At 48.6% G+C, this 15,890-nt stretch overlaps 1 protein-coding gene across 2 annotated transcripts in view; it reads right to left on the bottom strand.

The window, feature by feature from the left end:
• NF2 (NF2, moesin-ezrin-radixin like (MERLIN) tumor suppressor) overlaps positions 1–15,890 on the bottom strand; it is a 173,006-nt gene that overhangs the window by 128,362 nt on the left and 28,754 nt on the right. For both annotated transcript variants that reach the window (XM_063913354.1, XM_063913353.1), the window contains exon 6: positions 11,662–11,730. In XM_063913354.1, coding sequence (XP_063769424.1) covers positions 11,662–11,730 — 69 coding nt within the window. The remainder of the gene's footprint in view (positions 1–11,661; positions 11,731–15,890) is intronic.

The following is a 15,890-nucleotide window of genomic DNA, read 5'->3' as shown; positions in this document are numbered from 1 at the left end:
CTCCCTCTATGCCCCTCCTCCAGACTCCAGTTGTAGGAACTTTACCCAGGGAGACGGACATTTCGAGGAAAGGATTTTATTGTTAAACTAAGGTGAGATTCATACCAGCTCACACCTCAAGCACACCATACAACTTGGCATTCAACATAACTCAAGGCAACGGCCTGAACAATGTCAGCAACAGGCTGACTATAACGTAATCCAATCTGTGTGTAACCATAACTAATAACTGCAGACACAGACCGCACAGGGACGGGCGCCCAGCATCCTCTACGGACTAAGAGAAAAGGATTTGCCGGTAGGTATCAAAATCCTATTTTCTCATATGTCCTAGAGGATGCTGGGGATACCATAAGAACCATGGGGTTTATACCAAAGCTCTAGAACGGGCGGGAGAGTGCAGATGACTCTGCAGCACTGATTGACCAAACATTAGGTCCTCATCGGCCAGGGTATCAAACTTTTAAAATTTTGCTAAAGTGTTTGGACCCGACCAAGTAGCTGCTCGGCAGAGTTGTAATGCTGAGGTCCCCCGGGCAACCGCCCAGGACGAGCCCATCTTTCTGGCAGAATGGGCCTTCACCGATTTTGGCAACGGCAATCCAGCCGTAGAATGAGCATGCTGGATTGTATTACAGATCCAGCGTGCAATAGTCTGCTTGGTAGCAGGAGCCCCAATTTTGTTGGGAGCATACAGGACAAACAGAGACTCCGTTTTCCTAATTTGAGCCGTTCTGGCGACATAACTTTTCAAAGATCTGACCACATCCAGAGATTTCGACACAATGAAGGTATCAGTAGCCACTGGCACCACGATAGGCTGGTTCATGTGGAAAGATGAAACCACCTTCGGCAGAAATTGCTGACGAGTCCTCAACTCTGCTTTATCTACATGAAATATCCAATAAGTGCTCTTGTGAGACAAAGCCGCTAACTCAGACACCCGCCTCGCGGATGCCAAGGCCAACAGCATGACCACTTTCCAAGTGACAAATTTCAACTCCACCTTCTGTAAAGGCTCAAACCAATGTGACTGAAGGAACTGCAACACCACGGTAAGATCCCATGGTGCCATAGGGGGCACAAAAGGAGGCTGGATGTGCAACACACCTTTCACGAAAGTCTGAACTTCTGGAAGGGAGGCCAAGGGTTTCTGAAAGAAACCCGATAATGCTGAAATCTGTACCTTAATTGAGCCCAACTTTAGGCCCGCATCCACCCCTGCTTGTAGAAAATGGAGAAAACGTCCTAACTGAAATTCTTCCGTAGGAGCCTTCATGGATTCACACCAAGACACATATTTTCTCCAAATACGGTGGTAATGTTTAGACGTTACTCCTTTTCTAGCCTGAAGTAGTGTGGGAATGACCTCACTGGGAATACCCTTTCGGGCTAGGATTTGGCATTCAACCGCCATGCCGTCAAACGTAGCCGCGGTAAATCTTGGTATACGCACGGCCCCTGTTGTAACAGGTCCTCGCGTAGAGGAAGAGGCCAGGGATCTCCTATGAGTAATTCCTGAAGATCTGGATACCAAGCCCTCCTTGGCCAGTCTGGAACAATGAGGATCGCCTGTACCTTTGTTCTTCTTATGATCTTTAGAATTTTCAGAATGAGAGGAAGTGGAGGGAATACATACACAGACTGAAAAACCCACGGTGTCACTAGGGTGTCCACTGCTATTGCTTGAGGGTCCCTTGACCTGGAACAATATCTCTGAAGCTTCTTGTTGAGACGAGACGCCATCATGTCTATTTGAGGAGTTCCCCATAGACTCGTCACGTCTGTGAAGACCTCTTGATGAAGACCCCACTCTCCTGGATGGAGATCGTGTCTGCTGAGGAAGTCTGCTTCCCAGTTGTCCACTCCTGGAATGAAGATCGCTGACAACGCGCTTGTATGCCTTTCCGCCCAGCGGAGAATCTTTGTGGCCTCTGCCATCGCCGCTCTGCTTTTTGTTCCGCCCTGGCGGTTTATGTACGCTACTGCAGTTATATTGTCCGACTGGATCAGTACGGGCAGATTTTGAAGAAGATGTTCCGCTTGAAGAAGGCCGTTGTAAATGGCCCTTAACTCCAGAACGTTTATGTGTAGACAAGTTTCCTGGCTTGACCATCTTCCCTGGAAGTTTTCCCACTGCGTGACTGCCCCCCAGCCTCAGAGACTCGCATCCGTGGTTACTAGGATCCAGTCCTGGATCCCGAACCTGCGCCCCTCTAGGAGGTGAGAGCTGTGCAGCCACCACAGGAGTGAGATTCTGGTTTTTGAAGACAGGACTATCTTCCGGTGCATGTGCAGGTGGGATCCGGACCACTTGTCCAACAGGTCCCACTGAAAAACTCTGGCATGGAATCTGCCAAACTGAATGGCCTCGTAGGCCGCTACCATCTTCCCCAGGAATCGAGTGCATTGATGGATTGACACTTTTGCTGGTTTCAGAATTTGTTTGACCAGACTCTGAATTTCCAGAGCCTTTTCCACTGGAAGGAAAACCCTCTGTAATTCTGTGTCCAGAACCATTCCCAAAAACGAAAGCCGCTTCGTCGGAGTCAACTGCGATTTTGGCAAGTTTAGGAGCCAACCATGATGTTGCAGAACTGTCAGGGAGAGTGAAATGTTCTGGACCAGTTGGTCCCTGGATCTCGCCTTTATCAGGAGATCGTCCAAGTACGGGATAATTGTGACTCCCTGCTTGCACAGGAGAACCATCATTTCCGCCATTACCTTGGTGAAAACTCTCGGAGCCGTGGACAGACCAAACGGCAACGTCTGAAATTGGTAATGACAATCCTGAACTGCAAACCTCAGGTAAGCCTGATGCGGAGGATATATGGGGACATGTAAGTAGGCGTCCTTTATGTCCACCGACACCATAAAATCCCCTTCCTCCAGACTGGAGAATACTGCTCGGAGAGACTCCATATTGAATTTGAATCTTCTTAGGTAGAAATTGAGGGATTTTAGGTTCAGAATTGGTCTGACCGAGCCGTCCGGCTTCGGGACCACGAACAGGCTCGTATAAAAGCCTTCTCCCTGTTGTGACGGGGGAATCTCGATAATGACCTGATTTTAACACAACTTTTGTATTGCGTCGCATACTACCTCCCTGTCCGGCAGAGAAACTGGTAAGGCCGATTTAAAAAATCGTCGAGAGGGAACGTCTTGAAACTCCAATTTGTACCCCTGGGACCCTATTTCTAATATCCATGGGTCCAGGTCCGAGCAAACCCAGAACTGACTGAAGAGTTTGAGACTTGCCCCCACCGGTGCGGACTCCCGCAAAGGAGCCCCAGCTGCATGCGCTGGATTTGGCAGAAACCGGGGAGGACTTCTGCTCCTGGGAACCTGCCACTGCCGGTGATCTTTTCCCTTTTCCCTTCCCTGTAGGAGCAAGGAAGGAAGAACCTCGGCCCTTTCTGTATTTATTGGGCCGAAAGGACTGCATCTGATAGTGGTGTGTTTTCTTTTGTTGTGGAGGAACAGAAGGTAAAAAATAAGAATTTACTCACCGGTAATTCTATTTCTCGTAGTCCGTAGTGGATGCTGGGGACTCCGTAAGGACCATGGGGAATAGACGGGCTCCGCAGGAGACTGGGCACTCTAAAGAAAAGATTAGGTACTATCTGGTGTGCACTGGCTCCTCCCTCTATGCCCCTCCTCCAGACCTCAGTTAGGGAAACTGTGCCCGGAAGAGCTGACATTACAAGGAAAGGATTTTTGGAATCCAGGGTAAGACTCATACCAGCCACACCAATCACACCGTACAACTTGTGATAACCTTACCCAGTTAACAGTATGAACAACAACTAAGCCTCACTCAACGGATGGCTCATAACAATAACCCTTATTTAAGCAATAACTATATACACGTATTGCAGAAAGTCCGCACTTGGGACGGGCGCCCAGCATCCACTACGGACTACGAGAAATAGAATTACCGGTGAGTAAATTCTTATTTTCTCTGACGTCCTAGTGGATGCTGGGAACTCCGTAAGGTCCATGGGGATTATACCAAAGCTCCCAAACGGGCGGGAGAGTGCGGATGACTCTGCAGCACCGAATGAGCAAACACAAGGTCCTCCTCAGCCAGGGTATCAAACTTGTAGAACTTTGCAAAGGTGTTTGAACCCGACCAAGTAGCCGCTCGGCAAAGCTGTAAAGCCGAGACCCCTCGGGCAGCCGCCCAAGAAGAGCCCACCTTCCTTGTGGAATGGGCTTTTACTGATTTTGGATGCGGCAATCCAGCCGCAGAATGAGCCAGCTGAATCGTGCTACAGATCCAGCGAGCAATAGTTTGCTTTGAAGCAGGAGCACCCAGCTTTTTGGGTGCATGCAGGATAAACAGCGAGTCAGTCTTCCTGACTCCAGCCGTTCTGGAAACATATATTTTCAAATCCCTGACTACGTCCAGCAACTTGGAGTCCTCCAAGTCCCGAGTAGCCGCAGGCACCACAATAGGTTGGTTCAAATGAAACGATGATACCACCTTTGGCAGAAATTGGGGACGAGTCCTCAATTCTGCCCTGTCCATATGGAAGATCAGATATGGGCTTTTACATGACAAAGCCGCCAATTCCGACACACGCCTAGCCGATGCTAAGGCCAACAGCATGACCACTTTCCACGTGAGATACTTTAGTTCCACGGTCTTAAGTGGCTCAAACCAGTGGGATTTCAGGAAATCCAACACAACGTTAAGATCCCAGGGTGCCACTGGTGGCACAAAAGGGGGCTGAATATGCAGCACTCCCTTAACAAACGTCTGAACCTCAGGCAGTGAAGCCAGTTCTTTTTGAAAGAAAATGGATAGGGCCGAAATCTGGACCTTTATGGACCCCAATTTTAGGCCCATAGTCACCCCCGACTGTAGGAAGTGCAGGAATCGACCCAGCTGGAATTCCTCTGTAGGGGCCATCCTGGCCTCACACCAAGCAACATATTTTCGCCATATACGGTGATAATGCTTTGCTGTCACGTCCTTCCTAGCCTTTATCAGCGTAGGAATAACTTAATCCGGAATGCCTTTTTCCGCTAGGATCCGGCGTTCAACCGCCATGCCGTCAAACGCAGCCGCGGTAAGTCTTGGAACAGACAGGGCCCTTGTTGCAGCAGGTCCTGTCTGAGAGGCAGAGGCCATGGGTTCTCTGTGCGCATTTCTTGCAGTTCCGGGTACCAAGTCCTTCTTGGCCAATCCGGAACAATGAGTATTGTTCTTATTCCTCTCTTTCTTACTATTCTCAGTAACTTGGGTATGAGAGGAAGAGGAGGAAACACATATACCGACTGGTACACCCACGGTGTCACTAGGGCGTCCACAGCTATCGCCTGAGGATCCCTTGACCTGGCGCAGTATCTTTTTAGCTTTTTGTTGAGGCGGGACGCCATCATGTCCACCTGTTGCAGTTCCCATCGCTTTGCAATCTGTGTGAAGACTTCTGGATGAAGTCCCCACTCTCCCGGGTGGAGGTCGTGTCTGCTGAGGAAGTCTGCTTCCCAGTTGTCCACTCCCGGAATGAACACTGCTGACAGTGCTTGCACGTGATTCTCCGCCCACCGAAGAATCTTTGTGGCTTCCGCCATTGCCATCCTGCTTCTTGTGCCGCCCTGGCGGTTTACATGGGCGACCGCCGTGATGTTGTCTGACTGAATCAGCACTGGCCGGTTTCGAAGCAGGGGCTCTGCTTGACTCAGGGCGTTGTAAATGGCCCTTAGTTCCAGTATATTTATGTGTAGAGAAGTATCCAGACTTGACCACAGCTCTTGGAAGTTTCTTCCCTGAGTGACTGCCCCCCATCCTCGGAGGCTTGCATCCGTGGTCACCAGGACCCAGTCCTGTATGCCGAACCTGCGGCCCTCGAGAAGGTGAGCACTCTGCAGCCACCACAGAAGAGACACCCTGGCCCTTGGGGACAGGGTGATCAGCCGATGCATCTGAAGATGCGATCCGGACCACTTGTCCAACAGATCCCACTGAAAGATCCTTGCATGGAACCTGCCGAAGGGAATGGCTTCGTATGAAGCCACCATCTTTCCCAGGACTCGCGTGCAGTGATGCACAGATACCTGTTTTGGTTTCAGGAGGTCCCTGACCAGAGATGCTAATTCCTGGGCCTTCTCCACCGGGAGAAACACCTTCTTCTGTTCTGTGTCCAGAATCATGCCCAGGAAAAGCAGACGCGTCGTAGGAATAAGCTGCGACTTTGGAACATTCAGAATCCAGCCGTGCTGTTGCAACACTTCCTGAGAGAGTGCTACGCTGATCAACAACTGCTCTCTGGACCTCGCCTTTATGAGGAGATCGTCCAAGTACGGGATAACTATAACTCCCTTCTTCCGAAGGAGTATCATCATTTCGGCCATTACCTTGGTAAATATCCTCGGTGCCGTGGACAGGCCAAACGGCAACGTCTGGAACTGGTAATGACAGTCCTGTACCACAAACCTGAGGTACTCCTGGTGAAGTGGGTAAATGGGGACATGCAAGTAAGCATCCCTGATGTCCAGCGACACCATAAAATCCCCCTCTTCCAGGCTTGCAATAACCGCTCTGAGCGATTCCATTTTGAACTTCTTTATATAAGTGTTCAAGGATTTTAAATTCAGAATGGGTCTCACCGAACCGTCCGGTTTCGGTACCACAAACATTGTGGAATAGTAACCCCTTCCCTGTTGAAGGAGGGGGACCCGGATAATCACTTGCTGGAGGTACAGCTTGTGAATTGCCGCCAGTACTACCTCCCTTTCCATGGGGGAAGCTGGCAAGGCTGATTTGAGGCAACGGCGGGGGGGAGTCGCTTCGAATTCCAGCTTGTATCCCTGAGATACAATTTGTACAGCCCAGAGATCCACCTGTGAGCGAACCCACTGGTTGCTGAAGTTTCGGAGACGCGCCCCCACCGCACCTGGCTCCGCCTGTGGAGCCCCAACGTCATGCGGTGGACTTAGTGGAAGCAGGGGAGGACTTTTGTTCCTGGGAACTGGCTGCATGGTGCAGCTTCTTACCTCTACCCCTGCCTCTGGCAAGAAAGGATGCGCCCCTGACCCTCTTGCCTTTCTGAGAACGAAAGGACTGCATTTGATAATACGGTGCTTTCTTAGGCTGTGAGGAAACCTGAGGCAAGAAAGTCGACTTTCCAGCTGTCGCTGTGGACACGAGGTCCGATAGACCGTCCCCAAACAATTCCTCACCCTTATAAGGAAAAACCTCCATGTGTTTTTTAGAATCAGCATCTCCTGGCAGAAATGGACATAGCATTAATTCTAGAGCCCAGCAGGCAAATGTCCCTCTGAGCATCCCGCATATATAAGACGACGTCTTTTATATGGCCCAGGGTTAGCAAAACAGTATCCCTGTCGAGGGAATCTATGTCCTCTGACAGAGTATCTGTCCATGTTGCTACAGCAATACACATCCAGGCTGAAGCAATAGCAGGTCTCAGTAGAGTACCAGAGTGTGTATACACTGACTTCAGGATAGCTTCCTGCTTTCTATCCGCAGGCTCCTTTAGGGCGGCCGTATCCTGAGACGGCAGGGCCACCTTTTTAGATAAGCGTGTCAGCGCCTTGTCCACCCTAGGGGATGTTTCCCAACGTAACCTGTCCGTTGGCGGGAAAGGGTACGCCATCAGTAACCTCTTAGAAATCACTAGTTTTTTATCAGGGGAACTCCACGCTTCTTCACATAATTCATTTAATTCATCAGATGGGGGAAAAGTCACTGGCTGCTTTTTCTCCCCAAACATATAAACCCTCTTGGTATTAACAGGGTTAATCTCAGAAATGTGTAATACATCTTTCATTGCAATAATCATGTATCGGATGGCCTTGGTCATTTTAGACTGTAAATGTGCCTCATCATCGTCGACACTTGAGTCGGACTCCGTGTCGACATCTGTGTCAACCATCTGAGATAGAGGGCGTTTATGAGCCCCTGACGGTTTCTGAGTCGCCTGGGCAGGCGCGGGCTGAGACCCCGGCTGTCCCAAGGCTGCAGCATCATCAAACCTTTTATGTAAGGAGCTTACATTGTCGTTTAAGACCTTCCACATATCCATCCAATCAGGTGTCGGCCCTGACGGGGGCGACACCACACTTATCTGCCCTTGCTCCGCCTCCACGTAACCCTCCTCATCAAACATGTCGATACAGCCGTACCGACACACCGCACACACACAGGGAATGCTCAGACTGAGGACAGGACCCCACAAAGTCCTTTGGGGAGACAGAGAGAGTATGCCAGCACACACCACAGCGCTATATAACACAGGGATTTTCACTTATAATAAGTGATTACCCAATAGCTGCCTTATATGTTTTATTTGCGCCTAAATTTATGTGCCCCCCCTCTCTTTTTTACCCTTCTTGTACCTGGATACTGCAGGGGAGAGCCTGGGGAGCTGCTTCCAGCAGAGCTGTAAAGAGAAAATGGCGCTGGTGTGCTGAGGAAGAAGGCCCCGCCCCCTCAGTGGCGGGCTTCTGTCCCGCTTTCTGTGTAAAAAAAAATGGCGGGGGTTTATACATATATACAGTGCCAGACTGTATATATGTATTTTTATTGCCAAAAGGTACTTCAATTGCTGCCCAGGGCCGGGCCGGGCCGGGCCGCCCCCCCCCCAGCGCCCTGCACCCTACAGTGACCGGAGTGTGTAAGTGTGCTGGGAGCAATGGCGCACAGCTGCAGTGCTGTGCGCTACCTTAAATGAAGACAGGAGTCTTCTGCCGCCGATTTCGTCGTCTTCAAGCTTCTGTTCTTCTGGCTCTGCGAGGGGGACGGCGGCGCGGCTCCGGGAACGGACGATCGAGGACAGGTGCCTGTGTTCGAACCCTCTGGAGCTAATGGTGTCCAGTAGCCTAATAAGCACAAGCTAGCTGCAAGCAGGTAGGTTTGCTTCTCTCCCCTTAGTCCCACGTAGCAGTGAGTCTGTTGCCAGCAGAAGCTCACTGAAAATAAAAAACCTAATAAATACTTTCTTTACTAGTAAGCTCAGGAGAGCCCACTAGGAGCACCCAGCTCTGGCCGGGCACAGATTCTAACTGAGGTCTGGAGGAGGGGCATAGAGGGAGGAGCCAGTGCACACCAGATAGTACCTAATCTTTTCTTTAGAGTGCCCAGTCTCCTGCGGAGCCCGTCTATTCCCCATGGTCCTTACGGAGTTCCCAGCATCCACTAGGACGTCAGAGAAATGATGACTTACCGCGGTAGCTGTAGATACCAAATCAGCGAGACCGTCACCAAACAAGACACCACCTTTATATGGTAGAGATCCCATATTTTTCCTGGAGTCAGCATCCCATTGATGAATCCACAAAGCTCGCCTTGCCGAGACTGCCATGGCATTGGCCTTTGATCCCAAAAGGCCTATATCTCTTGCCGCTTCCTTTAGGTAGGCCGCAGCCTCCCTGATATAAACCAGCGTTAGGAGGATGCTATCCCTATCTAGGGTATCTATATCAGATGACAAGTTATCTGCCCACTTCTCGATAGCACTACTCACCCACGCAGATGCAATTGTTGGTCTGAGCAGTGTACTTGTGGTGAAATAAATGGATTTTAACGTAGTTTCCTGTCTATGATCCGCAGGATCCTTAAGAGCTGCCGTGTCAGGAGACGGGAGAGCCACCTTTTTTGACAACCGCGATAGAGCCTTTTGTCCACCATGGGTGGTGACTTCCACTTTTCTCTATCCCCAGAGGGAAACGGATACGGCGCCGGAATCCTTTTGGGAATTTGAAACTTTTTATCAGGATTTTCCAAAAGCTTTTCAAAAAGAGTGTTCTGTTCATGAGAGGGAGGAAACGTTACCTCAGGTTTCTTTTCCTTGTACATACAGACCCTTTTATCTGGGACAGCAGGGTCTTCAGAGATATTTAATACGTCTTTTATCGCCACAATCATGTACTGAATGCTCTTTGCCAATTTTGGATCTAATCTGACATCACTATAATCGACACTGGAGTCGGTGTCCGTGTCGGTATCCGTGTCTGCCGACTGGGCAAACGAACGTTTTTGCGACCCCGAGGGGGTCTGAACTTGTAATAACACATCCTCCACAGATTTCTTCCATGCCTGGTTCTGAGATTCAGATTTATCTAATCTCTTGGTAATAAGAGCCACATTAGCATTTAAAGCATTCAACACATTTACCCAATCAGGAGTCGGTGGTGCCGACAGGGTCACCCCCACAGCCGTTTGTGTGCCTAATACAGTCTCCTCCTGGGAAGAGCACTCAGCCTCAGACATGCCGACACACATGCACAAAACACCCACAAACACACTGGGCATATAGGGGACAGACCCACAGTAAAGCCTGTCAGAGAGACACAGAGGAAGTTTGCCAGCTCACAACCCAGCGCTTAAACCCGGTTCTGAAACAGTTACCAGATGTCCCAGACCTGTAGCGCTTTTATATAACTTATATTGCACCAAAAATCACTGTGCCCCCACCCCCCGTTTTGCACCGTTACTTGTACAGCAGTGTGAGGAAGGACCATCGTCTCTGCAGCTTCTGTGAAGAGAAAATGGCGCTAATGTGAGCTGAGGACTAAGCCCCGCCCCCATAATGGCACGCTTCAGCCCCGCTATTTTTCAAAATCTTTATACTGGCGGGGATTAGGACATTGGCTTGGCACCTTGTCCCCTCTTGCCAGTCGCTTTTTTAGAGGTGTATATGTTGCCCAGGGCGCCCCTCCCGCGCCCTGCACCCTGTAGTGCCGCTGAGTGTGGGAGCATGGCGCGCAGCGCGCCCGCTGTGCGGTACCCCTGAAGCCGTCACTGAAGTCTTCTGTCTTCTTCTACTCACCTGTCTTCTGACTTCTGGCTCTGCAAGGGGGGTTACGGCCGGCTCTGGGAATGAGCCCCTAGGCGTACCTAGTAATCAAACCCTCAGGAGCTAATGGTGTCCTGTAGCCAAGAAGCAGAGACTTTAACTCACTGGAAGTAGGTCTAACTTCTCTCCCCTAAGTCCCACGAAGCAGGGAGACTGTTGCCAGCAGATCTCCCTGAAAATAAAAAACCTAATATAAAGTCTTTTCAGAGAAACTCAGTAGAGGTCCTCAGAGTGCATCCAGTCTGCCTGGGCACAAGTCTACTGGAGTCTGGAGGAGGGGCATAGAGGGAGGAGCCAGTTCACACCCTTTCAAAGTCTTAAAGTGCCCATGTCTCCTGCGGATCCAGTCTATACCCCATGGTTCTTATGGTATCCCCAGCATCCTCTAGGACATATGAGAAATCCTGTTATACTGTGTTCATTGTGTGTAAATAATCCAGGTTACTTACTGTATATATATATATATATATATATTTAATTCTATATATAAATCCACACTGCAGTGGTCTGACTTCTTATTGTACTAAACCCGCCAAGTGCCGCCTATATTGTGCATATTCTACATTGGATTCTTGGAGGGCACCGCGGTTGCTGTTTGTGCTTAGGGTTAGTGTTTGCGACTGATTTTTTATTTTACTTGGTTTCAAAAAATCTGTTCATCAGTTCAAAAAGACTTTGTAAAATAAATCTGCAGCGTGCTGTAGATTAACTGAAGTGTATCAAATCCTGAGTTTTATAATTAGAAATACTAGTTGTACACATGTATTTGTCCTTGTGTAAAAATATATGCACATTATAGATAAAGTTATATAAAAAAAAGATGGCTCATGCTCACTCTCTTTGGAAGAAGCTCTTCCTCAGCCAAGAATCCACGTTTGTGTACAGAGGCATCATAATCACCATACTAAAAGATAGGAGACAACAAAATAAAATGGCTACTAGACTAGGCTTGCAAGTAGGTAAGAGAGGAATTAGGCATGTCTTAACCACTGACCAATCTTATAAAAGAAACCTTTCCAGCAGGGTCATCTGAGAATCACTTTTACTATCTCCTAACTTTTAGAAGCCAGTATCAACTATGCTAAGCTTTAAACCTTCTCCTCTCCAAGGCTTATCAGACATGGCAGCACTGTGACTCATCTGATTAAAAAAATGATGAGTAATTCAGCATCCTGATTTACCTACCTGCCGTTATTTAGTCACACGACAAATAAATACAAATAGATCCCATCTAAATGTCACATAAATACCACTGTAAATAATCACCTGAGTGCACTAAATGTGTATGAAGATAATATTAACCATATATTTTATGGCATTACACACGTATTGATAAACAGTAATACAGTTTACACCTAACAATACAGTGATCTATATGTCACAGCAGACTTGTAAGTTCTAGCAACTTGCTGGATAGTTCCCCACTCATGGCCAATTAGGAGTGTGGGGAGGGAGGGGGGGGATAATAATAATTCCATACGTATGACATAAAATAAAGAAAAAGAATACAAAAATAAAATAAAACAACTAACAATGAGTACTGAGATGGCACTGAGAACTGCTGTGATATATCACTAATTTATATCATATTGTGCAAACAACATGTTTTGCTTACTTTTGTGTACTTGAAACTATTATAATTTGTATCAATACCGTAGTCTAGTACAACTATTGGTAAGAGTAGTAAACAGGTTTGTACTCTCATTGTTGCCCTTTTATTTAACACACTTGTATGAGACATCCTGCTTAACCACATTGGTTAATTAACTTTTTATCAAAAATAATCGCACAGTACCACACATTTCAGACTGCTAGGTGTAAACTCTTACAATCAGACATCTGTGACAGTGAGCGAGGTAGATAGTGATCCTCTGTGTGTGTATTCTCTGTCTCTATTTGCTGGGGCTACTGAAGTAGGTATGTTAGTATACAAACACAGATGTGTCCTCATACATCTAGCCTCAATACACCATACACAGCAAGATGCCTGGCGTGCGTGAGCCGATAGTTCCCAGGCAGCTCTGCTAACGTTGGGAGTCTTATACCCCTTTTCAACCTACTAAGCACGGGTCGCAGCCGGAAGCCTGACACGGGTGATAACCGGCTGCGGCCCGTGCTCAGACTCCTTTCCCACTGCGCTCACCAACCCGGCATATTGCCGGGTTGGTGCCGCTGCTAGTGACGCTGCAGGGGCGGCACTGGGAGATCACATGATCTCCCAGCGATGTGATCTCCCAGCACCGCCCTTCCATACAGTGTAAATGGGAGCAGTATCGCATCCGTTTACACTACAACCCTACCCGGATCATTCCCGTGTCCTACCCAGGTAGTTACCCGGGTAGGATTCACGGGTCACTTGATCCGGGTTTTTGCAGGGGGGACCCTTTTCCACTAGCAAAAAACACGGGTAAATGCGCTCCCCCGTGCATTTACCCGTGTTTTTGAGCTAGTGGAAAAGTGGTATCATTTTGCAGAAAGTTTCATATTGGCACTGCTATGTGAATAAGACGCACAAGCAGACTCTGCTGATTAAAATGATACGCTGCATGCCCATATTCAGTATGCAACTGCAGCTGAATCTGCATACCATATGCTATGTTATAGTGTTTTACAGCATTTCATATGCAGATACAGTAGCAGAATACAGGCATACCGCAAATAATTTTAATCAGCAGAGTCTGCTTGTGCGTCTTATTCACATAGTGATGCGTATGCGACGCATTTTCGGGGTGAAAATGCAAAAAAAAAAAAAAAAAAAGACGCCTAGCGTTAGTAAACATGCTCACGTATAGGGGATCCGGGCTGAAGATCGACAGTATCTAGGTCGACAATGTTTAGGTCGACCACTATAGGTCGACAGTCACTAGGTCGACATGGATGGAAGGTCGACATGTGCTAGGTCGACAGGTCTAAAGGTTGACATGAGTTTTTCACATTTTTTTTCTTTTTTTGAATTTTTTCATACTTAACGATCCACGTGGACTACGATTGGAACGGTAAAGTGTGCCGAGCGAAGCGAGGGGACGCGGCGCACTAATTTGGGATCCCGGTCACTCTACGAAGGAAACGACAAAAAAAAAAAAAAAAACTCATGTCGACCTTTAGACCTGTCGACCTAGCACATGTCGACCTAGAAACCCTGTCGACCTTCCATCCATGTCGACCTAGTGACTGTCGACCTAAACATTGTCGACCTAGATACTGTCGATTTGATGAACCACACCCCACGAATAGGTGCAACTAGAAGGGCTGTTTAATGTGACTGCAGCAACGATGAGAGAGGACACATCTGTAAGTCCACAGTAAGGCAGCCATAGCTGAATGAGGCAAGGAGAGAAAAGCCTCACAATGGAAGTCTATGACTACTGTTCAGAAGTGCATTGTGTTAATTATGTAAAAACGAGATTTATGGTAAGAACTTACCTTTGTTAAATCTCTTTCTGCGAGGTACACTGGGCTCCACAAGGATAGACATTGGGGTGTAGAGTAGGATCTTGATCCGAAGCACCAACAGGCTCAAAAGCTTTGACCTTCTTCCCAAGACGCATAGCGCCGCCTCCTATATCACCCCGCCTCCGTGCACAGGAGCTCAGTTTTGTTAACCAGCCCAATGCAGTAGCAGGAAAAGAGACGACAACGGTTAGTAGCCACATACACCACACTCTCCCGACAGGAGAAAGTGTCAGCGGCTATAGCCACACCAGCCCAAAGAAGCTAAATGTGTCAGGGTGGGCGCCTTGTGGAGCCCAGTGTACCTCGCAGAAAGAGATTTAACAAATGTAAGTTCTTACCATAAATCGTGTTTTCTGCTGCGGGGTACACTGGGCTCCACAAGGATAGACATTGGGGATGTCCTAAAGCAGTTCCTTATGGGAGGGGACGCACTGTAGCGGGCACAAGAACCCTGCGTCCAAAGGAAGCATCCTGGGAAGCGGCAGTATCGAAGGCATAGAAACCTTAAAAACGTGTTCCGAGGACCACGCTGCCGCCTTGCACAATTGTTCAAGGGTCACACCACGGCGGGCCGCCCAAGAAGGTCCAACAGACCGAGTAGAATGGGCCGTAATGTGAGCAGGAGCTGACAGGCCAGCCTTCACATAAGCATGTGCAATCACCATTCTAATCCATCTGGTTAAAGTCGGCTTGTGAGCAGACCAGCCACGTTTGTGAAAACCAAACAGAACAAAGAGAGAATCAGATTTCCTAATTGAAGCAGTTCTCTCCACATAGATACGGAGAGCCCGTACCACATCCAAAGACCGCTCTTTGGGAGACAAGTCAGGAGAAACAAGGGCCGGGACCACAATCTCCTGATTAAGGTGGAACGAAGACACCACCTTGGGTAAATATCCGGGACGAGTCCGAAGAAACGCACGTTCACGGTGAAAAAAAAAAAAAAATCAGATATGGGGAACTACAAGACAAGGCACCCGAATCCGACACTCTTCTAGCGGAGGCGATAGCCAGCAGAAACACCACCCTAAGGGAAATCCACGTAAGGTCAGCTGATCCAAGAGGTTCAAATGGAGACTCTGGTAATGCTTCCAAAACCATCGACAAGTCCCAGGGGGCCACAGGCGGGACATAGGGAGGTTGGATACGCAACACACCCTGAGTAAAGGTATGAATCTCAGGTAATGTCACAATTTTTCTCTGAAACCACACCGACAAGGCAGAAATATGAACCTTGAGGGAAGCCAGACGCAGGCCTAAGTCTAGGCCCTGCTGAAGAAAAGCCAAAAACTTGGCTGTACTAAAGTTGGAAGCGTCATAATTGTTAGATGCGCACCAAACGAAGTAAGAATGCCAGACCCTATGGTAAATACGAGCAGAAGCCGGTTTCCGGGCCCGCAAAATAGTTTGAATGACCGCCTCAGAAAACCCTTTAGCCCCGAAGACAGAAGCTTCAAGAGCCACGCCGTCAAAGACAGCCGGGCCAGGTCCTGGTAGACACAGAGGCCCTGAACGAGGAGGTCTGGGCGTTGTGGAAGTAGAATTGGACGCTCTAACGAGAGGCCCTGGAGGTCTGAGAACCAGTGTCGTCTGGGCCACGGTGGAGCTATG

Source organism: Pseudophryne corroboree, chromosome 1, assembly GCF_028390025.1.
Source record: "Pseudophryne corroboree isolate aPseCor3 chromosome 1, aPseCor3.hap2, whole genome shotgun sequence".
Lineage (NCBI taxonomy): Eukaryota > Metazoa > Chordata > Amphibia > Anura > Myobatrachidae > Pseudophryne > Pseudophryne corroboree.
The sequence above is the reverse complement of the archived record's forward strand: the minus strand, read 5'-3'. Positions and strand labels throughout refer to the sequence as shown.